Source organism: Drosophila ananassae, chromosome XR (genome assembly GCF_017639315.1).
Source record: "Drosophila ananassae strain 14024-0371.13 chromosome XR, ASM1763931v2, whole genome shotgun sequence".
In the NCBI taxonomy this organism is placed as follows: domain Eukaryota; kingdom Metazoa; phylum Arthropoda; class Insecta; order Diptera; family Drosophilidae; genus Drosophila; species Drosophila ananassae.
In genome coordinates, this window is record NC_057932.1 from 19,476,522 (window position 1) to 19,500,064 (window position 23,543).

The 23,543-nt window shown below is 46.6% G+C and overlaps 1 protein-coding gene and 1 long non-coding RNA gene across 3 annotated transcripts in view; one reads left to right on the forward strand and one right to left on the reverse strand.

The window, feature by feature from the left end:
- The window catches only part of LOC6498777 (innexin shaking-B), a 78,976-nt gene that overhangs the window by 16,904 nt on the left and 38,529 nt on the right, over positions 1–23,543 (forward strand). The window contains exons 2-3 of one of the 2 annotated variants that reach the window (XM_044717438.1): positions 17,035–17,194; positions 19,214–19,743. In XM_044717438.1, coding sequence (XP_044573373.1) covers positions 17,035–17,194; positions 19,214–19,573 — 520 coding nt within the window. In that variant the 3' untranslated portion in view covers positions 19,574–19,743. Of the gene's footprint in view, positions 1–17,034; positions 17,195–19,213; positions 19,744–23,543 lie in introns of those variants that run through there. The other variant, XM_032452224.2, reaches the window with a different exon arrangement.
- The window catches only part of LOC26514978, a 43,235-nt gene that overhangs the window by 1,573 nt on the left and 18,119 nt on the right, over positions 1–23,543 (reverse strand). The window lies entirely within an intron of this gene.

Here is a 23,543-nt window from a genome sequence, read left to right on the forward strand (position 1 = left end):
GAACCGGCTACAGGCTCCTGGGACCGGGCTACAGGCTCCTGGATCCGGCTACAGGCTCCTGGATCCGGCTACAGGCTTCTGGAACCGGCTACAGGCTCCTGGAACCGGGCTACAGGCTCCTGGATCCGGCTACAGGCTTCTGGAACCGGCTACAGGCTCCTGGAACCGGCTACAGGCTGCTGGATCCGGCTACAGGCTCCTGGGACCGGACTAGGGGCTCCTGAAACCGGCTACAGGCTCCTGGAACCGGCTACAGGCTCCTGGGACCGGGCTACAGGCTCCTGGATCCGGCTACAGGCTCCTGGAACCGGCTACAGGCTCCTGGGACCGGGCTACAGGCTCCTGGATCCGGCTACAGGCTCCTGGATCCGGCTACAGGCTCCTGGAACCGGGCTACAGGCTCCTGGAACCGGCTACAGGCTCCTGGATCCGGCTACAGGCTTCTGGAACCGGCTACAGGCTCCTGGAACCGGGCTACAGGCTCCTGGGACCGGGCTACAGGCTCCTGGATCCGGCTACAGGCTTCTGGAACCGGCTACAGGCTCCTGGAACCGGGCTACAGGCTCCTGGAACCGGGCTACAGGCTCCTGGATCCGGCTACAGGCTCCTGGATCCGGCTACAGGCTTCTGGAACCGGCTACAGGCTCCTGGAACCGGCTACAGGCTGCTGGATCCGGCTACAGGCTCCTGGGACCGGGCTACAGGCTCCTGGATCCGGCTACAGGCTTCTGGAACCGGCTACAGGCTCCTGGAACCGGGCTACAGGCTCCTGGAACCGGGCTACAGGCTCCTGGATCCGGCTACAGGCTCCTGGATCCGGCTACAGGCTTCTGGAACCGGCTACAGGCTCCTGGAACCGGGCTACAGGCTCCTGGAACCGGCTACAGGCTCCTGGGACCGGACTAGGGGCTCCTGGATCCGGCTACAGGCTCCTGGGACCGGGCTACAGGCTATAGGGACCGGGTACGGGCTATAGGGACCGGGTACGGCCTCCTGGGACCGGCTACAGGCTCCTGGGACCGGACTAGGGGCTCCTGGAACCGGCTACAGGCTCCTGGATCCGGCTACAGGCTCCTGGGACCGGGCTACAGGCTCCTGGAACCGGCTACAGGCTCCTGGGACCGGGCTACAGGCTCCTGGATCCGGCTACAGGCTCCTGGGACCGGACTAGGGGCTCCTGGATCCGGCTACAGGCTCCTGGGACCGGGCTACAGGCTATAGGGACCGGGTACGGGCTATAGGGACCGGGCTACAGGCTCCTGGATCCGGCTTCAGGCTCGTGGGACCGGGCTACAGGCTCCTAGAATCGGGCTACAGGCTATAGGGACCGGGTACGGCCTCCTGGGACCGGCTACAGGCTCCTGGGACCGGACTAGGGGCTCCTGGAACCGGCTACAGGCTCCTGGGACCGGGCTAAAGGCTCCTGGAACCGGGCTACAGGCTCCTGGATCCGGCTACAGGCTTCTGGAACCGGCTACAGGCTCCTGGATCCGGCTACAGGCTCCTGGATCCGGCTACAGGCTTCTGGAACCGGCTACAGGCTCCTGGAACCGGCTACAGGCTCCTGGAACCGGGCTACAGGCACCTGGAACCGGCTACAGGCTCCTGGAACCGGGCTACAGGCACCTGGAACCGGCTACAGGCTCCTGGAACCGGGCTACAGGCTCTTGGAACCGGCTACAGGCTCCTGGATCCGGCTACAGGCTCCTGGGACCGGGCTACAGGCTCCTAGAACCGGGCTACAGGCACCTGGAACCGGCTACAGGCTCCTGGAACCGGGCTACAGGCACCTGGAACCGGCTACAGGCTCCTGGAACCGGGCTACAGGCTCTTGGAACCGGCTACAGGCTCCTGGATCCGGCTACAGGCTCCTGGATCCGGCTACAGGCTTCTGGAACCGGCTACAGGCTCCTGGATCCGGCTACAGGCTTCTGGAACCGGCTACAGGCTCCTGGATCCGGCTACAGGCTCCTGGATCCGGCTACAGGCTTCTGGAACCGGCTACAGGCTCCTGGAACCGGCTACAGGCTCCTGGAACCGGGCTACAGGCACCTGGAACCGGCTACAGGCTCCTGGAACCGGGCTACAGGCTCTTGGAACCGGCTACAGGCTCCTGGATCCGGCTACAGGCTCCTGGGACCGGGCTACAGGCTCCTAGAATCGGGCTACAGGCTATAAGGACCGGGTACGGCCTCCTGGGACCGGCTACAGGCTCCTGGGACCGGACTAGGGGCTCCTGGAACCGGCTACAGGCTCCTGGATCCGGCTACAGGCTCCTGGGACCGGGCTACAGGCTCCTGGAACCGGCTACAGGCTCCTGGGACCGGGCTACAGGCTCCTGGATCCGGCTACAGGCTCCTGGGACCGGACTAGGGGCTCCTGGAACCGGGCTACAGGCTATAGGGACCGGGTACGGGCTATAGGGACCGGGCTACAGGCTCCTGGATCCGGCTACAGGCTCCTGGGACCGGGCTACAGGCTATAGGGACCGGGTACGGGCTATAGGGACCGGGCTACAGGCTCCTGGATCCGGCTTCAGGCTCGTGGGACCGGGCTACAGGCTCCTAGAATCGGGCTACAGGCTATAGGGACCGGGTACGGCCTCCTGGGACCGGCTACAGGCTCCTGGGACCGGACTAGGGGCTCCTGGAACCGGCTACAGGCTCCTGGGACCGGGCTAAAGGCTCCTGGAACCGGGCTACAGGCTCCTGGATCCGGCTACAGGCTTCTGGAACCGGCTACAGGCTCCTGGATCCGGCTACAGGCTCCTGGATCCGGCTACAGGCTTCTGGAACCGGCTACAGGCTCCTGGAACCGGCTACAGGCTCCTGGAACCGGGCTACAGGCTCCTGGAACCGGCTACAGGCTCCTGGATCCGGCTACAGGCTTCTGGAACCGGCTACAGGCTCCTGGAACCGGGCTACAGGCTCCTGGATCCGGCTACAGGCTCCTGGATCCGGCTACAGGCTTCTGGAACCGGCTACAGGCTCCTGGAACCGGCTACAGGCTCCTGGAACCGGGCTACAGGCTCCTGGAACCGGCTACAGGCTCCTGGATCCGGCTACAGGCTTCTGGAACCGGCTACAGGCTCCTGGAACCGGGCTACAGGCTCCTGGAACCGGGCTACAGGCTCCTGGATCCGGCTACAGGCTCCTGGGACCGGGCTACAGGCTCCTGGATCCGGCTACAGGCTCCTGGGACCGGGCTACAGGCTCCTGGATCCGGCTACAGGCTCCTGGGACCGGGCTACAGGCTCCTGGGACCGGACTAGGGGCTCCTGGATCCGGCTACAGGCTCCTGGGACCGGGCTACAGGCTATAGGGACCGGGTACGGGCTATAGGGACCGGGCTACAGGCTCCTGGATCCGGCTACAGGCTTCTGGAACCGGCTACAGGCTCCTGGAACCGGCTACAGGCTCCTGGAACCGGGCTACAGGCTCCTGGAACCGGCTACAGGCTCCTGGATCCGGCTACAGGCTTCTGGAACCGGCTACAGGCTCCTGGAACCGGGCTACAGGCTCCTGGAACCGGGCTACAGGCTCCTGGATCCGGCTACAGGCTCCTGGGACCGGGCTACAGGCTCCTGGGACCGGGCTACAGGCTCCTGGATCCGGCTACAGGCCTCTGGAACCGGCTACAGGCTCCTGGGACCGGGCTACAGGCTCCTGGATCCGGCTACAGGCTCCTGGATCCGGCTACAGGCTTCTGGAACCGGCTACAGGCTCCTGGGACCGGACTAGGGGCTCCTGGATCCGGCTACAGGCTCCTGGGACCGGGCTACAGGCTTCTGGGACCGGGCTACAGGCTATAGGGACCGGGTACGGGCTCCTGGGACCGGCTACAGGCTCCTGGGACCGGGCTACAGGCTCCTGGGACCGGGCTACAGGCTCCTGGAACCGGCTACAGGCTCCTGGAACCGGGCTACAGGCTCCTGGATCCGGCTACAGGCTCCTGGATCCGGCTACAGGCTTCTGGAACCGGCTACAGGCTCCTGGATCCGGCTACAGGCTTCTGGAACCGGCTACAGGCTCCTGGAACCGGCTACAGGCTCCTGGAACCGGGCTACAGGCTCCTGGAACCGGCTACAGGCTCCTGGATCCGGCTACAGGCTTCTGGAACCGGCTACAGGCTCCTGGAACCGGGCTACAGGCTCCTGGAACCGGGCTACAGGCTCCTGGATCCGGCTACAGGCTCCTGGGACCGGGCTACAGGCTCCTGGGACCGGGCTACAGGCTCCTGGGACCGGGCTACAGGCTCCTGGATCCGGCTACAGGCCTCTGGAACCGGCTACAGGCTCCTGGAACCGGGCTACAGGCTCCTGGAACCGGGCTACAGGCTCCTGGGACCGGGCTACAGGCTCCTGGGACCGGGCTACAGGCTCCTGGGGCCGGGCTACAGGCTCCTGGATCCGGCTACAGGCTTCTGGAACCGGCTACAGGCTCCTGGAACCGGGCTACAGGCTCCTGGAACCGGGCTACAGGCTATAGGGACCGGGTACGGGCTCCTGGGACCGGCTACAGGCTCCTGGGACCGGGCTACAGGCTCCTGGGACCGGGCTACAGGCTCCTGGAACCGGCTACAGGCTCCTGGAACCGGGCTACAGGCTCCTGGATCCGGCTACAGGCTCCTGGATCCGGCTACAGGCTTCTGGAACCGGCTACAGGCTCCTGGAACCGGGCTACAGGCTCCTGGAACCGGCTACAGGCTCCTGCATCCGGCTACAGGCTTCTGGAACCGGCTACAGGCTCCTGGAACCGGGCTACAGGCTCCTGGGACGGGCTACAGGCTCCTGAAACCGGCTACAGGCTCCTGGAATCGGGCTACAGGCTATAGGGACCGGGTACGGCCTCCTGGGACCGGCTACAGGCTCCTGGGACCGGACTAGGGGCTCCTGGAACCGGCTACAGGCTCCTGGGACCGGGCTACAGGCTCCTGGAACCGGCTACAGGCTCCTGGAACCGGGCTACAGGCTCCTGGGACCGGGCTACAGGCTCCTGGAACCGGCTACAGGCTCCTGGAACCGGGCTACAGGCTCCTGGATCCGGCTACAGGCTCCTGGGACCGGGCTACAGGCTCCTGGAACCGGCTACAGGCTCCTGGAATCGGGCTACAGGCTATAGGGACCGGGTACGGGCTCCTGGAACCGGCTACAGGCTCTTATAGCCTATAGCCGGCCCGTAGCCGGTCCCAGGAGTCTGTAGCCGGTTCCAGGAGCCTGTAGCCCGGTCCCAGGAGCCTGTAGCCGGTTCCAGGAGCCCCTAGTCCGGTCCCAGGAGCCTGTAGCCGGTCCCAGGAGGCCGTACCCGGTCCCTATAGCCTGTAGCCCGATTCCAGGAGCCTGTAGCCGGTTCCAGAAGCCTGTAGCCGGATCCAGGAGCCTGTAGCCGGTTCCAGGAGCCTGTAGCCCGGTTCCAGGAGCCTGTAGCCGGTTCCAGGAGCCCCTAGTCCGGTCCCAGGAGCCTGTAGCCCGGTTCCAGGAGCCTGTAGCCGGTTCCAGGAGCCTGTAGCCGGTTCCAGGAGCCTGTAGCCGGTTCCAGAAGCCTGTAGCCGGATCCAGGAGCCTGTAGCCGGATCCAGGAGCCTGTAGCCCGGTTCCAGGAGCCTGTAGCCGGTTCCAGGAGCCTGTAGCCCGGTCCCAGGAGCCTGTAGCCCGGTCCCAGGAGCCCGTACCCGGTCCCTATAGCCTGTACCCGGTCCCTATAGCCTGTAGCCGGATCCAGGAGCCTGTAGCCGGATCCAGGAGCCTGTAGCCGGTTCCAGGCGCCTGTAGCCGGTTCCAGGAGCCTGTAGCCCGGTTCCAGGAGCCTGTAGCCGGTTCCAGAAGCCTGTAGCCCGGTTCCAGGAGCCAGTAGCCGGTCCCAGGAGCCTGTAGCCGGTTCCAGGAGCCTGTAGCCGGTTCCAGGAGCCTGTAGCCCGGTTCCAGGAGCCCGTACCCGGTCCCTATAGCCTGTAGCCCGGTTCCAGGAGCCTGTAGCCGGTCCCAGGAGCCTGTAGCCGGTTCCAGGAGCCTGTAGCCCGGTCCCAGGAGCCTGTAGCCGGTCCCAGGAGCCCGTACCCGGTCCCTATAGCCTGTAGCCGGTTCCAGGAGCCTGTAGCCCGGTTCCAGGAGCCCGTACCCGGTCCCTATAGCCTGTAGCCGGTCCCAGGAGCCCGTACCCGGTCCCTATAGCCTGTAGCCCGGTTCCCGGAGCCTGTAGCCGGTTCCAGGAGCCTGTAGCCGGTCCCAGGAGCCTGTAGCCGGTTCCAGGAGCCTGTAGCCTGGTCCCAGGAGCCCGTACCCGGTCCCTATAGCCTGTAGCCCGGTCCCAGGAGCCTGTAGCCGGTTCCAGAAGCCTGTAGCCGGATCCAGGAGCCTGTAGCCCGGTCCCAGGAGCCTGTAGCTCGGTTCCAGGAGCCTGTAGCCGGTTCCAGGAGCCTGTAGCCCGGTTCCAGGAGCCAGTAGCCGGTTCCAGGAGCCTGTAGCCGGTCCCAGGAGCCCGTACCCGGTCCCTATAGCCTGTAGCCCGGTCCCAGAAGCCTGTAGCCGGTTCCAGAAGCCTGTAGCCCGGTCCCAGGAGGCTGTAGCCGGTTCCAGAAGCCTGTAGCCGGATCCAGGAGCCTGTAGCCCGGTCCCAGGAGCCTGTAGCCGGTCCCAGGAGCCCGTACCCGGTCCCTATAGCCTGTAGCCCGGTTCCCGGAGCCTGTAGCCGGTTCCAGGAGCCTGTAGCCCGGTCCCAGGAGCCTGTAGCTCGGTTCCAGGAGCCTGTAGCCGGTTTCAGGAGCCTGTAGCCGGTTCCAGGAGCCTGTAGCCCGGTTCCAGGAGCCAGTAGCCGGTTCCAGGAGCCTGTAGCCGGTTCCAGGAGCCTGTAGCTCGGTCCCAGGAGCCTGTAGCCTGGTTCCGGGAGCCTGTAACCGAATCCAGGAGCCTATAGCCCGGTCCCTATAGCCTGTAGCCCGGTTTCAGGAGCCTGTAGCCGGTTGGAGGAGCCCGTACCCGGTCTTATGGCCAGTTCCCAGTTCCTGTAGGCTGTTTCCAGTAGCTCCTTTATCCTGTAGCTCCTGTAGCCCCTATTCTGTGGCCCATAGCCTCTATCCTGTAGCTCATTAATCCTTTCACCTCTATAGCCTGTAGCCTGGTCCCTGTTACATTAGAAAAAAAAAGAGAGACCTGCACTGTAGAGACCATTGTCCTTTTGGCACTCTATGAGAAACTAGACAAGTCCTTGAAGGATATTGGAAGCAGAGGCCAGGAAGAGAGGAAGCAGCGGGAAGTGCAGTGGAGCTCGAACTCAACAACTATTAAGAAATTAATCCACTGGCAGGGCCGGAAAGGAAAGGAAGCTCGTGTGAATGCAAAAACATTGTGGTCCCTTTGACGGAAAAAGGACTTAAGCGGTTTAAGGGGGGAAGGGGTGGGCAGTACACAGTGCAGCAGCAGAGTACAGTGTGGCCAGAGGGGTCAGAAGAGGGCGATTGGATCGATTCGAGCTCGTCCTTTTCCAGCAAAGTTGCTCCTGCTGCACATTTCATAATATCCTGCTGGGCTTTTTAATATCGCAATGGCTTTCACTTGTTTACCGCTTTATGCAAATTTCATTGTCCAGTCCGGACTTCAGTTCGCCATGCCATGTCATACTATATATTATATATATATATATATTATATATATTCTGTGAAAGGTAGACATTTATTTACTTTTGTCAGAACAGTTCAGTTCAAATTTGTATCCCTGGGAAGGGACAATAAAACAAACATTTCGATATGAGAATTAAAATATTAAATTTGTTCAAGCCACTTGGCTTAAACCAATAGGGCCCCAGGACCTGCCTAGTCCTAGGCCTACTCCACCTCCTCCACTCACATTACTCATACGCACTGTTGGCCCTCGCAATGAAAATTAATTATGCCCCCAACTGAATATTGAATATTGGCTAGCAGGCTGGCTGGCTGGCTGGCTGGTAACAATTGAGAAAATTATGCATCTAACTGCTAGTGGTAATGCATATTTAAGCAACAATTCGATTGGCATGTCCTTTATTAGCATATCCTCCGATCCTGGTTAGGATAATGGCCAGTTTCTCTCCATTATTTCGTTTAGATTGCGACTTGACTTCACTTGATTGTGGAATGTCATTAATGCCGCTTTAGTTGCCCACTTTTAAGGATGCATTTATGGAACATCATCCTGGCGAGTCATCATAAAAAGGACTCTGCCAATCAACTGTGGAAGGATATAAACCTGGCCAATTAAACGGGCCCATAGACAACTGACAACTGATGCTCGTGATTCTGTGATTCCCCCAATCTCCATACCAATTTCTGGTCTGGTCTCTGGTATCCTTTTGGTAGCCAGCACTTAAGGCGACTGCCCATCTCTAGACCATCGCAAATTGCCACTCAAAAGGATGCCCAGGTGCAGGGATATATATATATATAGTGTATCCTGGCCTGGTCCTGCCCTGCCTCTTCTCTCCTCTCCTCCTCCGACAGGAGCCACCCATGGGCTCCTTGAAGCAAAGTGTAATTAAATATCCATTTAGTGTACATTACGTTTCCTTTTGGCCAGCAGAGAGTAGGGCCCAGAGTCGGGTAGACACATTACCAACTTTGTGAAAAAAAAGGAGCAGAGATAGAGATAGGTAGAGAGGTAGAGAGAGATAGAGAATGAGAAGGAAAAACTTCAACTGCTTAGCCGCTTCCTGGGAAGAAGTTTAAAGAGCTGCTTATGTCTAAATTAATTTAAAAAGTTCGTTCACTTGAAAAATCGCACACTGACGCCTACCTCCCTCCCTCCCACGGAGTCTCTCTAGCTTTTCCTTCCTTTTCCTTTTTGGCATTTTTCCTCTACTGTCCCTGTCCCCCCTGCCCCCCTTGAGAGTTGGTGAGCTTCCCTGGTGTTCACTCGTTTATTAAAGATTATGCTTATAATGACGATGACAATGACGACGACAAGCAGGAGATGAAGGACCCGAGGAGGTGGGGCTACTGGTGGCGGTGGCGGTGTCTTAACCCCCTTGGGCTCATGATGATGCTGCTATATTTCTTTCGACATTTTTCTTTCGCTTTTCTACCCTGCCACCCCCTGGACTGCCTGTTTTCCTGGGGAGCCATTAAAGATGCTTCTTCTGCTGTCTCTCCTTCTGGCAGAAGACCACTCTCCACTTCTTGAGATTCTCGAACCACAAAGTGTGATGTGATTTGCGTTGAAAGAGGTCTCAAGTGTCGGGGTCTAGCTGTGAGTTTTCTTAACTTTTTCCAAAGAAAGCTACTAGTAGTACTAGTTAGTACCAGATACTACTTTAATAGCCTCTAGACCCTTAGAGCCTTAGAGTCCCTTCCCTTTCACCAGAACCCCTAGTTCCTGGCAGCTTCCCGCCTCTAACTCCTCTGAGCCTCTTAGATGACAGCCCCCGTGACCCATATAGCTATTCCCCAGGGGTATATGGATTAGAGGAGCAAGGAGGAGTTAGAACCCCCCCCCCCCCCCCCCCCCCCCCCCTTTTCTGTCGTCATCGCTGTCGTCATCATCCTCATCCTCATCCGCCCTCGGAGCCAAGTCATTTGGCCATTGTGTGTGTTGGCCCGAAACCTTTGGGTTTTGCGGTAAGAGGTGAGTGGTGAGTGGTGGGAGGTGGGTGGTGCGAGGGAGATGGCCACCATTGTAGGGGTACCCCTCCCCCCCTCACTATTTGCCCCTTACCAGGACCTCTTCCGCCCTCCATCTTGTACTGGCCATTGTTTCTTCTCTCTGTTTCATTTCTATGTCATTTCCGCTGCCCTTCTGCCGTTCTTCTTCTTAAACACTTGAAGAAAAGGGGGTTTTTTATTTGAAATATTTGTAAAATAATATATCCTTTCTTAATAACTTTTTTCTCTCAGTGTCTGTGTTGGCATTTCACAGCTAATTTCAACGAGAAATTTTTGGATCGTGAGATTAGGGACGAAGGGGGCCTCTACACAGCCTTCTTTTTTGTCATAAGGGGGGGTGCTGGTTCAGGCAGGACAACCATAAGTCATCCGACCGCTTGCCAGAGTGCGCTTATGCAAATTTGTGCCAGCTGACAAATGGGACAGCATTTGCACAATGAGGGGCGGGGTGGGGCCTAAGGGGGGGTAGCAAGCCAAAAAGTGGGCGGATGGGCAGGTCTCTCTTTTTTTTTTTTGGGTTGTGTGTTAGGGGCGCTGGGGCGTGTCTATATAAATGTCATTTCTGTTGTTGTATATTTTTCTCTTTTTCATTTCTTTTTTTTTTTTTTTAGTATTTTTGAAGTAGAGACCCCCCCCCTTTAACCGCTTAGCCTGACATGATGATGATAAAGTGCACATTAAAAAATATTTTCTTCTCAGTTGTTGTTTGTTTTTGATTCCGTTTTTTTTTTGTTTTTTAGACTCTGTTATTGTTATTGTTGTTATTGTTGTTGTTTTTGGTGGTGGTGGTGTGGCATGGTTGTTGTTGTTGTTGTTGCGGCTGACTGCTCAACTCTAGTTGGGAATTATTTATGGATCGAGGCGGTAGCTGGCGCGTTTTGAATTTTAAAACTAAAAACTGCTCGACTCTTTGAGCGAAAAAGAAAAATAAATAGCATAGCCCCAAAAAGTAGACTATGGAAAATAATCTCATAAATAAAGGGATTTAAGAAAGTGCTTCGACAACCAGGCGGCATAATAAGTTAATGAAAGGACCTTAAATTCGGTCTCCTACTAAGAACTAGAGGCTGCCAGAGTATATAGTCATTATTACATATTATTATATAATATACACACACACACACACACATATATATATAATATCCTGCCACGCCCCTGCCTCTTATCAACACGCTGCAAGCCGCACAAATGAAGTCTTCTCTGGCACATAAAATTATTTTCTTCATAAGAAATAATAATAAGTGTAATAACTTTCATGTGTCGCAGTGCCAGGAAGTGGGAGAAGGACATCTCTGGGAGAAGGACATATCTGGGAGAACTGAGGAGAATCTCAGGAGTGGCACTTGTGTCGAAGGCAAATCATATCAAAATTAATGCTAGAGATGAGAGAAAAATACACATCCCTTTTTTAAGATTTAGGGACTAAAATATCCTTGAACCAATAAAGCAGAATATTTTTTTAAAAAAAAGTGAGAAAACCGGAAATGACTTACTTCCTACGCATTCTATTTTCATTCCCCCCACTGATGATTCTCTATTCCTTTCCTCACAGTCCTCTAAGGACATTAGAGAGTGGGTAGTGTGGGAGTGTGGGAGAGGGAGAGACTGAGTGTGGGAGTGGGTAAGCAAGTGTGTGTGTGTCTGGAGCACTTAAATGGAATCGAGTACGGAGTGCGTTGTCCTCATTTAAAAAGCTTGGCGCACAAATCCCCGCCCAAGACAATAATAAAAAAAACAAGAAAGGAAAGCTAACTTCGAGCGGAGCCGAAGTTTATATACCCTTGCAGTTCAGTCGCAGTCCGCTAGGTGGCGCCACGCATCTTATATTATTAGATATGTAGCGGATCGTATATAGTTGGCCGATCCTTATGAAATTTGGCATATCGATTTATTTTGCCAAAAGAGTAATCTGTACCAAATCCCATCTTTCTAACTTAAAAAACATCAAAGTTATGCCAATTTCGATCGTTCTATGACAGCTATAGGATATAGTCGGCCGATCCTTATGAAATTTGGCACACAAGATTTTTTGGTCAAATATAACATGTGTGGAAAGTCCCAACCCTCTAACTTAAAAAACACCAAAGTTATGGCATTTCCGATCAATCAGTTATATGACAGCTATAGGATATAGTCGACCGATCCCGGCCGTTCCGACTTATATACTGCCTGCAAAGGAAAGAAGGGTGTGTGCAAAGTTTCAACTCGATAGCTTTAAAACTGAGAGACTAGTTTGCGTAGAAACGGACAGACGGACAGACGGACAGACGGACAGACGGACAGACGGACATGCTTATATCGACTCAGGAGGTGATCCTGATCAAGAATATATATACTTTATAGGGTCGGAGATGTCTCCTTCACTGCGTTGCACACTTTTGACCAAAATTATAATACCCTCTGCAAGGGTATAAAAAGGTGAGGAGGACTACAGACACTCCCCCCTCCCACCTACTCTCTCTCTCTCTCTCTCCTGTCAGCTCCCCTGTCTCCTGTGGATCCTTAAAGCCCGATTCGAAAAGCAGGACAAGGCTGGTAAGGACTGTCGAAAAAGAAAAGGCAACAAAATGTTGCTTTGTTGAATGCAACTGGCAGCGGAAATTGAAGCCACAAGTAGGACAAGGTATGCATGCTAACCTGCCATCTCTAGGGGTCATCGCAGAACGATGGACGAAGGACCTTAGGGGGCAGTGGTAGATGGTAGATGGTAGATGGACAGGTAGTGTGGTCTAATTAACGGCCAACAAAAGGAGCCAGAAATTTATGGCTAGGCAGGGAAAGTAAAAAATAAATAAGAATAGAGGCGCTGCTATTAAGTGCACTGTCAGAAAATGAGTCTGATATTTTAATTATTTTAGAAGAAGAGTAGTGGAGAATAAATAAAAGATCCAATTAAGTCGATAAGCAAAGCATTTGAATTACATAACCATAAATTAAGCTGTCATGCCGCTATCTGTTTAGTCCTTTTTTAATGACAGTGCATATCTGATTTAAAATGCTAATGATGGCAACCCCTACCCTGCACTATGACCCGATTAATATATAAATATATTTAGCCATCGAGCTGGGCTTCCACGGCAAATAGCCTGCTATTATATTGCATTCGTCCTGCCATGGACGAAGGACGAAGGACGACAGACTATGGAAAATGGAATTATGCACAATTATTTTGGCATTGGCATTTTCTCCTGACCCCCTGACCCCCTAAAGTAGAGGGAGCAATTAGAGGACAACAACAACAGTAGTCTTGAAGGACTCACCGCAACAAAGGACATAAGAGCCAACTGTAGTTGGCAATTAAGTGGAATAGGGTTGTCACAGCACAATCACCCAAGGGTTGTCAGGCTTTCAAAGTATCTATTAAGGACTTTCTTACATTATTTTTACCTTATTTTGTTTCTTATTGTATATCTTATATTTTATATATTTTCTTTACCATTTTTTATCCATTATCCCCCGCTCTCTGCTCACTTGAGCGTAATATTTTGCTTTTTTTTCACTTTTTATTTCATTTTTTTGCTTAATCCTTTTTATTTTTTTTTTATTTTTTTGCAGCCCATGTCCTTTGCTAATTGCGCTTATTACGAGCCAGAAAATAATATGAAAAAAAAAGAGCAGAAGAAAGGCTGAACTGAGCAATAAAATAACAATATCAGAGGCATATAGTCTGTTGCTGCTACTGCTACTGCTGCTACTCTTCCCCCTCCAGCCACGAACTGCATCTGCAACTGCGCTGCTTCTGCAAAAGTATCTGCCAGATACTGCAATTATCTGTGGCAGCATCAGTTGGTGCCGCATTGCTTAAGATACGAGATACGCTACTCATAATATCATAATATTTTTCACATATTTTTGTTCAAGTGGATAGTTGATAGTTTTTAACAAAAAAATTAAAAGTAAATAAATTATAAGAATTAAGAATAACTAATAATTAATAATAATTATTTATAATTTATTTATAAGAATAATCTGATCTGAAGAAACCCCAAAACAATCTGTACTGATTCTGTTTCTGATTTTGAAATAAAATTTCCGCACCTTCACCTCTTGACCTTTTTTTTTTGTATGGTGTTTTCGGCTTCCGGGCGACCTGCTTGCTGTCGGCTTCCTTTTCTTTTTTTCTTTTTTTCAAAATTAAATAAACTGCTCTCTTAACCGCCAAAACAAACGACGGCGGGGTCGGCGGGCGGTCGCGCCAACACATTTATCTCGATTTTCACGCTGTCAGCAGCAACTCAAAAAGGCGACAGTTTGTAAAATACAAAAAAAAAAGTGGAAAAAAGAGCCCCAAAGCAAAATAAATAAAACAAAAAAATGTTATACCAATATATATATATATAGAAAGGGCGACTGGGCTGGTGACAAGCGAACCGAAAACCAGAAAACCTGAAAACCAAACCCCGAACCAAGTCAATTTCAAGATTTATTTTTCGCAATTTAACATTTCTGTTACGCCTGTCAGGCGAGAGGAAAAAAAACAAAACAAAAACCCGGAAAAAAACAAACCAAAAACCGCCAAAAAAAAAAAAAAAAAAAAACAGAAATTTATAAAAACAAGGCAGAAAAAAAGTGCTTAAGGACGAAGGAAGTGGAACAGTTGGAGCAGAAGGTGAACGCGGTTAAGAAAATAATAATAAATTAAAAGCTTGTGCCGCTCACAGCCGAAAGGTCAAATAATTTCAATAAAACAAAAAAAAGCTTGAAAGGAAATCCCAAAAAAAGAAACCACAAAGAAAGTAAAATAAAAGAAAGCCAAGCCGACAAGCCCCTTTTCGCGATTTGGAATTGTAATGAAATGCCGAAACCAGGCCCCAAAATTTGAATTTGAGAAGGAAAAGCAGGGTTTTCCTTATGCAGTTTTTTTTTTTTAAAAGTTCCAGAAGTCATAATATTTCTAAAAGAGTAGTAAGAGGTTACGAGTGGAACTCTCAAGGAGCCAGCACACATTACAACAAGAGTTGGAACATTTTTTAGATTTTTTCTCATTCAGTTTTTATATTTTCAGAAAGTATTTGAATCTAACTTTAATTATATAAACTTTGGAATAGTTTTTAGTCCAAAACTTTGCCAAGAAAGATTCCAATACTATATTCTTTATCCTTTTAACTCTACGACTACCGGAGATATTAAGACAGCCTGTAATGGAGTCTGTGAAATAAAAGATACCCGATACTCTTCTCTTCCCCTCCACTTTCCCAAGTAAATTTTAAACTTTTAAATAGAATTTGGCTTTAAAACTGTATCTTTTAAAAACCAAATACATTTTTGCAATTTCTCTCCACACTTTTCCAAACAAAAAAATTAAATAGTAACCTATTATTCACTAAAAACTGTGAGCAGTAAATAAAAGGAATTTTAAAGCTATTGATTATATATATATTAAAAAAAATATATATATATAAAAAACTACCCCAGAGAGATAAGAGAAAGAAGAGGGAAAAAAATGTGGCAATTCTGTTGGCGATGCTTTTTAAGTATTTTCAATTTTGCCGGCAAAGATGTAGCCCCACGCCCTTCGGTGCCTGCCCACTGCAATTTGCTTTGTACTCGAATTTATTTGACCCCTGGCGGCAAGAGAAAAAAAAATTAAATAAAATAAAATGTAGGCGGTGGATGGAGGAGAAGGGGCGTGCCCTAAAAGTCAATATGCACACGAAATCGCGTCCAAAAGTCCAACGAAAAATTCAGTTGGCAAAAGGAAAGCACAGTCGCAGTCAAAAGTAATCAGCCCTGCCGCTTCTCTCTACTTCCTCCGCTGGCTTGTTTTTTTATTTTTTCCATTAATAATAAATTAGGAGCCCACCGGAAACGGAAATGCGCGCTGCCAGCCAGCCAGCCAGCCTGGAGCTAAGTTTATTAGTTTCTTTCTTTTTTTCTGTCTCTCTCTCTGGCGGAGAAACATTTCATTTTTGCATTTTTCCAAAAATTAAATTCCACAGATTTTTTTTTTCCCCCTCCCTTGGGTTTATCTTGGGAGTTTTTTTGTTTTTTTTTTTTGTGCTCACATGGGAATCCAATTAAATGCTCTGCTAATCCACAGAAAAGTGGGGAAAATCAGAGAAAATCTCCACTCATTGCGGCTGTCGGCTGCTTAAGTCAATAGAGTAGTAATGAAGCCTCGGTCTTATCAGCCAACTGCCATCGCCGCTGTCCCGCTCCGGGGTGTTTTCTACACTGAGAGAAATAGTATCTAAATAGAGCTATCTATAGCTATAAAATATAGTCTATTATTTCTCTCACTGGATGTCGCAATCTTCATTTCTTTGGTTAGTCGCAGCTTAAAAGCTTGGCTAATAAAAACTGGAATTATGCGTGAGTGTGTGCCAGGACATGAAGCCAGGACGAAAGGACTAGACTTGTCATGGAGAAATGGAAATGAAAATGAAGACAGACAAGGGGGAAGTAGAGTCAGAGTAGGAAGTAGGAAGTAGGAAGCATCTCTGGATGAAATAGAGATGAAAATTGAGTTGGAAAAGGGGCCTGGGCCTGGCCTCCCTGTTGCTTGCGGCAATTAAACGATAAGCCTAATCTGCGTTGTCAATTCGCACAAAATGCGTAAAGTCGTCAGCCACAGAGGAGGATTTTCAATTAGCCTGGCCCGCAAAAATATTCCGGCATCTACATAGGCTTCAACAGCCAAGACAAACACAATCTCTCCTCCAAAACCTCAGCACACAAAACACATTCATGTGAACACAGAGAGAGAGAGAACTATCATCGTGCCACCATCCTACCTCTGACCTCTTGCCTCCTGCGGCCTTTTTCGCATATTTCATGATATAAACACCATAACACCATAACCCCAACCTCATATACTGTCGTCTGCCGTTGCGGTATACTCGGAAAAGTCAGAAAAGTGGCAAGTGGATAGGTGGATGGTGGGTGGGTGGCGCCACTAAGTGCGGCCAATTAGCACAAAGGCAGGCGGAAAGTGTTTCCGTTTAGCAGATGAGAAAAGCGAGCACCTCTCAAGTGACAATTTGCTTAGCGCTTCAATTTAGATGCGAGAAGAGCGGAGAACTGAGGGCCAAGTGCCGGCTAGGTGGAAAATAGGTGGAAATGGTGACCTCGACCGAGAATAAACCTAAAACCACATACCCAAAGGCGGGCTCACCTCTATTCTGCAAGAAAACTATATTGTTTTTTAAAGCTTTTTGAGAGATGAAGTCGTTGTAGGATCTAACAAAAGAGCTATTGGAATAAAATTACTCAAAGTAGAACTAAATAGTAATAATATGATTATGGTGACCCCGATCAAGAGTGAGTCTCTCTCCTCTGAACAATCTTTAAACCTTTTTCTAAACTACTAACTTGAATCTAAGCTAACTAATTATAGTACCTAGTACCTCTATTTAAACTAAAACTCTTACTAATATCTCTTAAACCTCATTATCCATTATTTTTTAGGGTACTATCACGCAAACTAAAGCCACATCTTGTTGCGGACACCGTTAAGCAGTATATAAGTCGGGCCCAACGCACAACCAAAAAGGGTTCTCAAGAGCAACAAAATAACATGGAGTTTTTACGCGGCGTCTATGCGTTTATGCAAGTGAGTAGATCATCGGTGAGTGTCAACTGTTTCCATTTTAACAACTGTACTAATCCATATGAACTTGCTCTATTTTTATACCGCCTTTGGTTGATTGATTGATTATACCATACCATACTCTACTCTACAACTAAAACTCAACTCGAACCAACCAAAAAAAAAAAATAAAAAATATATATTCTATTTTTCCATCATCCAAACAAAAAAAATATAAAAAAAAATCGAATTGAGTCAAAAAACCAAAACCAAAAAAACCGCAAAGCGAAAAGCAAAAAAGAAAATATGTTACCACTACTTTCTACTACCTACTTATTATTACTACTACTCTACTACTACTACCAATTTTTTTCAAAATAAAACTAACCAAGAAAAAACAAAAAAAATACAAGAGAAATCAAACCAAAACCCAAAATAAAAGTAAACCGAGAGCAATATGTTAACGTCAAAATGTAAATTACACTTTATACTACTACTGACCCCACCATTATCTCTACTCCTTCCATCAAATACCATTTATCGACAAAATACCAAAAAGCAAAAAAAAAAAAAAACAAAAAATACCAACTCATCGAAAATCGACAACTTCGGGACTTGACAGAGATGCCTGTGTGTGGCATCATCGATAATCATCGATTGAAGATACCCAACAGCTGGAGATTAATCGAATTAATCGAATAATAAAGAAAAATAAGAAAAGGGTGGGGAAAATCCCAGTCCAGACCATTCCTCAACGTTTTTCTTCTTTCGAAAGAAAGGAAATATAACCCATACCATATCTTTTGTTTTCGTTTCCGTTTTCATTTTCGAGTCTAGTGGCCATGACTTTTGAAACATTGCCATTTCCCATATAACCATAACCCAGACAGACCCATAGATGATAACAATAAAGCGAAATGCAAATGAAAGCGAAAAGAAAGCATGAATAACAATACTCGTAATAATGTACTTACCGTGAGAACATTTCTTTCAAAAGATCACAGAACAAAAGACAAAAAAAAAAAGAAAAACCAAATGAACATTCATATAAATTGCAACAAGAAAAGGTCATCATAAAAAAAACAAAAAAAAGAGTATAAAAAAATAAGGAAAAAAAATGAAATTAATATGCAAAAGATTCATCAAGTAGGATTTTGAATATGAATATAAGAAGCGGGCCGAAAAAAACAAAAAAAAAAAAAGCAAACAAACAAAAGACAGGCTCAAGAAAATGATGACCCCAAACAAAGCGGCTGTCCCTTTCCCACACCTCCACTACCTCTCTCTCTGTCTCTCTCTCTCTGATGTACGAGTATCCCCCCATCTGTCTATCTCTTTTTATGTCGGCTCCCCCCGAAAAAAGAGCGCTGAAAATTGTCATCGAGACCCCATTCTAAGCCCATTGTCCATTAATAACCATTGTCCATCCAACATTCCCATCTCTATCTCTTTCTCGCGGACTATATATCTCTCTCTTTCTCTCTATCCAACTCACACTCACTCTAACACACACTCGAAAAAAAAAAAAACAAAAGGATAATCTCTATTTGTGTCTCTTTCTGTGTTGAATTATCGTTTGTAATTGGCTGTAATAATCGATAAATTAGCTATGGATGTAATTGTAATCGTTACTATATCTTTATGTCTGTCTACCTATTTCTATCTCTCTCTCAATCTATCTAACTATCTATCTCTTTCTTGCTGTTTGTGTGACTGTGTTACTTTTTTTTGATGATTTTGTTTGATTCTTGAAACTAAATTGTGGCATCAAAATTTTAAGCAATATTTTTTATTTAAGCTATAACATAACCTTAGATATATACATTCTAACATATTTAAGAATAAGGTCAACCCTACACTCTCTACACTGTGACAAAAACTGATATATACATAATGGTTCCCCCCTCTGAGTCCCCCTTTGGATCGAATGCAGGGTGATTTTAACTAAAAACCTCAACATGCTTCTATATTTTATATCAAACTCAAAAACCAACAAAACGGGGAAAAAAAAACACACTAATCGATATCGATATCGATCTTTGAACTTTGAACTCAAAGGTCGACTACAGTGGAAATGGTTACGGAAACGATGGCGGCTATGAGGCAACCCTGACAACCCTGCCCAGCAACAGCAGCAGAAGCAGCGATAACTCCGAACCATTAACCGGAAACGGATACGAAAATATTATTGGCAATGGCCATGGTATCGGCAGATCGATAACCGATAACAAGGAGGCCGAGGCCACAACGGCAACAGCCGAGGAAGCTGAAGCTCCATGGCATCCGAGTACCAGCACCCATACGGATCCTTCCCAGATAGCGACAGAAACAGCAACAGCAGCAGCAACAGCGACAAAGTTATCGAAACAATCGAAATTATCGAAAGGCAAAAACACAACGGCCACCAGAGACAGTTGAGAGTGCGGCAGAAATAATGGCAATCGGTGCCAGATGCGGTGAATTACGAGCAAGAAGAACTATGAACTATGATCGAATAATGCTAACAAATGTGATAACTTGTATGTACATATAGCCACGTATATATATCCAAAAAAAAAAAAAAAAAAATCAAAATCAACAAATATTTACAATCGAACTGTAAAATCAAATTGTATCGTGTATCGCGCGATAACTTAGCACCAGCAACCAAAATCTAAAATCTAAAATATAAAAATATATAATCGTAAAAAATAAGAAGAAAAAAAATAAGAAATCAAATTGAAAACAGGGCAACTCGTTAAAAGGTGGCCTTAGCTTGTGCGACTGAACGAAACAACCGAAACCGAAAAGCAATTCATCGATAATTAAAACGATAATTGATAACTATTAAGCAATAATCGATCAACGAATTAGCGATCAATCAAAATATATCGAACAATAACTAATAAACTGAGGAGAGAAAACTTAAATCTCATCGAAGACGACGCGCAGCGGCAGCGGCAGTGGCAGCGATTTATCGATAGCCGATAGACTGGCTCTGAAACCCACTGCTGGCGGTGTGTGTGTGTGTGCGTGTGCGTGTGTGTGCGGTGCCGCCCACGCGGCCACGCATATCCATCCCCACTCCCCCGCCAAGAGCAAAGTGATAGAAAATGGTAATTACAACTCAACCAATTCTAGTTCTTCTCATTTAAAACTCATCACCCCCACTCTTCACCCGATTATCCCCCCCGATAACCCGATAACGAGATCAAATTTATCAAACTCCACTTCCGGTCTATCTATCGATTTTCCTCTAGGGAACTACTACTATTTTCTCCCATTCTCTTGCCTCTTTCCGTCTCTCTATTTTCATTTTTTGCCTTGATTTTTGCATAAATCTATCTTAGTTAATGGAATATATTCTTCAAACGTAGTTGATTAGCTTAAATTGTTATTGTTTTATATATTTTTTAATCGATTATCGTTTTGATTTGAAACCTAACCCCAAATTAGATGCACTAAGCGATGTCTTATCGGTTCTTAACCTTCCTTTGGCTTTGTCGACTCCACCTGTCTTTATTCCATCTTTTTTGTTCATTTTTGAAGCGCGATTCCAGGAAGATTCAAATGCAGATAACAGAATAGTGAATAAATAAATCAGGGGATGCAAATTCCAGAATTCCAGAATTCAAAATCGATATTTTGTCAAAACGCAGCCGCACCGCTCCACCCAGAAAAAAAATACCAGAAAAAAATACCAATAACCGATAACCCTAAACCGACGATAACAGATTGCTCGCCTGCTACCACACAATATGCTGTCAACGTCTTCGAAAAAAAAAAGTGAATTATTCCAAAAATACAAATCAAATCTTAACTCTAAAAAGCAAAAACAAAGCAAATATTTAATCTCAAAGCTGAAAACCAAATCAAATTTAATACAAAATGAAGTTTGTTGTCTCTTTTTGGCGCCCATAACTCTCTTTTGGTGTATCTCTCTCGCTCTCTCTCTCAATTTATCTCTATCTCTCTCTCTCTAGTAAATTTAATCTAAACATTATCTTAAATATACACACACACACACACAAATACACACAATCAAGAACAAACTCACACACACACGCAGACTTTGTAAAAGTATAGTAAAGTGTTGGCGTTGCCTGGCGATAACCGATAAATAAGAAACCGATACTATGAAATACTATGACAACGATAAGCTGGCAATCGAAAAGAATACTCAGCCAAGGTTAACTTTTCAGTTGATTTCAATTATGATTTTCCACATCTATCAATAACGATGACTATTTATGCGTATTTAACTAAGTAACAACTCGAGTTAAGTAGGTCAACTAAATGCAATTGAAGCGATAACTATCGAATGCTAATCAAAGGCATAAAGGATCTCATTAACTATCGATAAACTGCAAAACAAAAGATAGCCCTTTTAAATAGCTCTATTGCCGCGTATATGGTGTTCTGTGTTTAAAAAATTATATATATATATTTTTCTAAAAAATCAAATTAAACGCGCATAAGAATTGAAAAAAAAAAAAACAAATTAAAAAAGAAAAAAAAACACATAAAAGCAAACTTGAAATTGAGCAAACTTGAAACAATCCTCCTCGTGTGGAACTATCGCCAAGAACCAAACAAACCCCCTATGTATCTCTTTCTCTCTCTCTCTTTGTCGCTCTCTCTCTCTCTCTCTCTCCGTTTCTCTCTCTCACTCACTCTATTTATATATTTCTCTATGAGTCCAGATAACCCTGAACCTGAAGTTTAGACTAATAAGCCTTGAATTACCTAAAAAAAAAAATCCTTTTTAAAATTTTGATTAAGGAAAGAAAAACGCTAATAATCCTTATAATTCCCAACCAAATAATTTTTTGGCCCTGCCCTACACCGCGCACATCACTATCCCTTCCCCCACAAAATAAACAAAATTTGAGATGATAATTTTTTGTTCTAGTACAAACACTACCTAAGTTTTTTTTTTAGTAAACCTGCTGCCCTAGAGCCCCCCCCCCAAAATCAAGTAGTTAAATGCCCCCTCTCGATACAATCCAATTACAATTACCAAAAACCGATACCGATACCGATAACCGATAACCAATGCCCCCCCTAAAAAAAAACTTCCTATCCAACGAAATGAAAAACAATTTGCACGTGTCTTAAGCCGTAAAACTGTACGCAACAACTCAATCAATTGCATTATCTTGTGTTCTATAATATGCATACTCGTACTATACATAAATATCTATAATGCTACTCTCGTACATGTACCAACTGTATAATTTGTTGTATTGTTTGCCGGATATCCATCCATATATCCCAGTAGTAACTTGAGCGTAAACGTACACGGAAGTGTTTCAATCATCAGATCATCAGATCTCAGCAAAGCAAACTCTAAAATGTCGGTGGCAATACCCAATCATATATATATACATATATACCGTAACGTATCGTAATCAATCAATATAACTATGAATATCTCTATATATATCTCTCTCTCTCTCTCTCGGCATTTGTGGTATTGTATCCGTATTCGTAATGTCAAGTGCAAACTAACAAATCTTACTTACCAACTAAGCCAGCCTAACTATAATCCAGCTTACCAGCACACATACATACATATGCGTTTGAATAGATCATTTAGATCGTTCAATTAATCGATATATCGATACATGTTACGATATGTATGTATGTATGTGTGCAAGTAGGTAACTCAATCTTAAGTATGTCGCATTGTGTATGTGTATGCTTGTCTGTATGTGTATGTGTAATCAGTTGTACGTATATCGGTGTAGACATACATATGTGATTTTCATTTCCTTATCGATACATATTCTTTATTTCGATTTATTTTTTTAATCGATTTCACAATGCAATTGAAAAGAGCAAGCAAAAATGTTGTGTTTTTTGTATCATTTTCCAGTAATTGTAATTGTTATTGTAATTGTAAGCGTTGTTTCTTTTCAAATATGTGCTTTTTATGATTTTGATTCTGATAATTTCCCAATTTCTTTTTTACCGGTAATCTTGATAATTCCAACGATGGAACTATCGAGCTGACAACTATCGTACTCTCCACACCATCTATATACAATATCTAATATCTATCTACTCGTACTCGTACTCAATCTAAATATATCTATAATATACCATACTCAATATACATACATATATACATATATATATTATATGCATATCCGTACATACATATATCTCTATAAAAATATAAATATATCTATATATCTATCTAAAGGACAAAAAAAAAAAAAAACAAAATACAAAAAAAAAATAACAATAAATAATACTCATAATACCAAAAAGTAGTTGTCGTTGTTGATGTTGTTGAAAATGTGCAATTTTAATTGATTGAAAACGCAAAAAAAAATATGAAAAAAGAAAAACAGTTTCAGAGAAGGCAAATGTAAGCGAACAAATTTTTTTGTCGAATGCCACA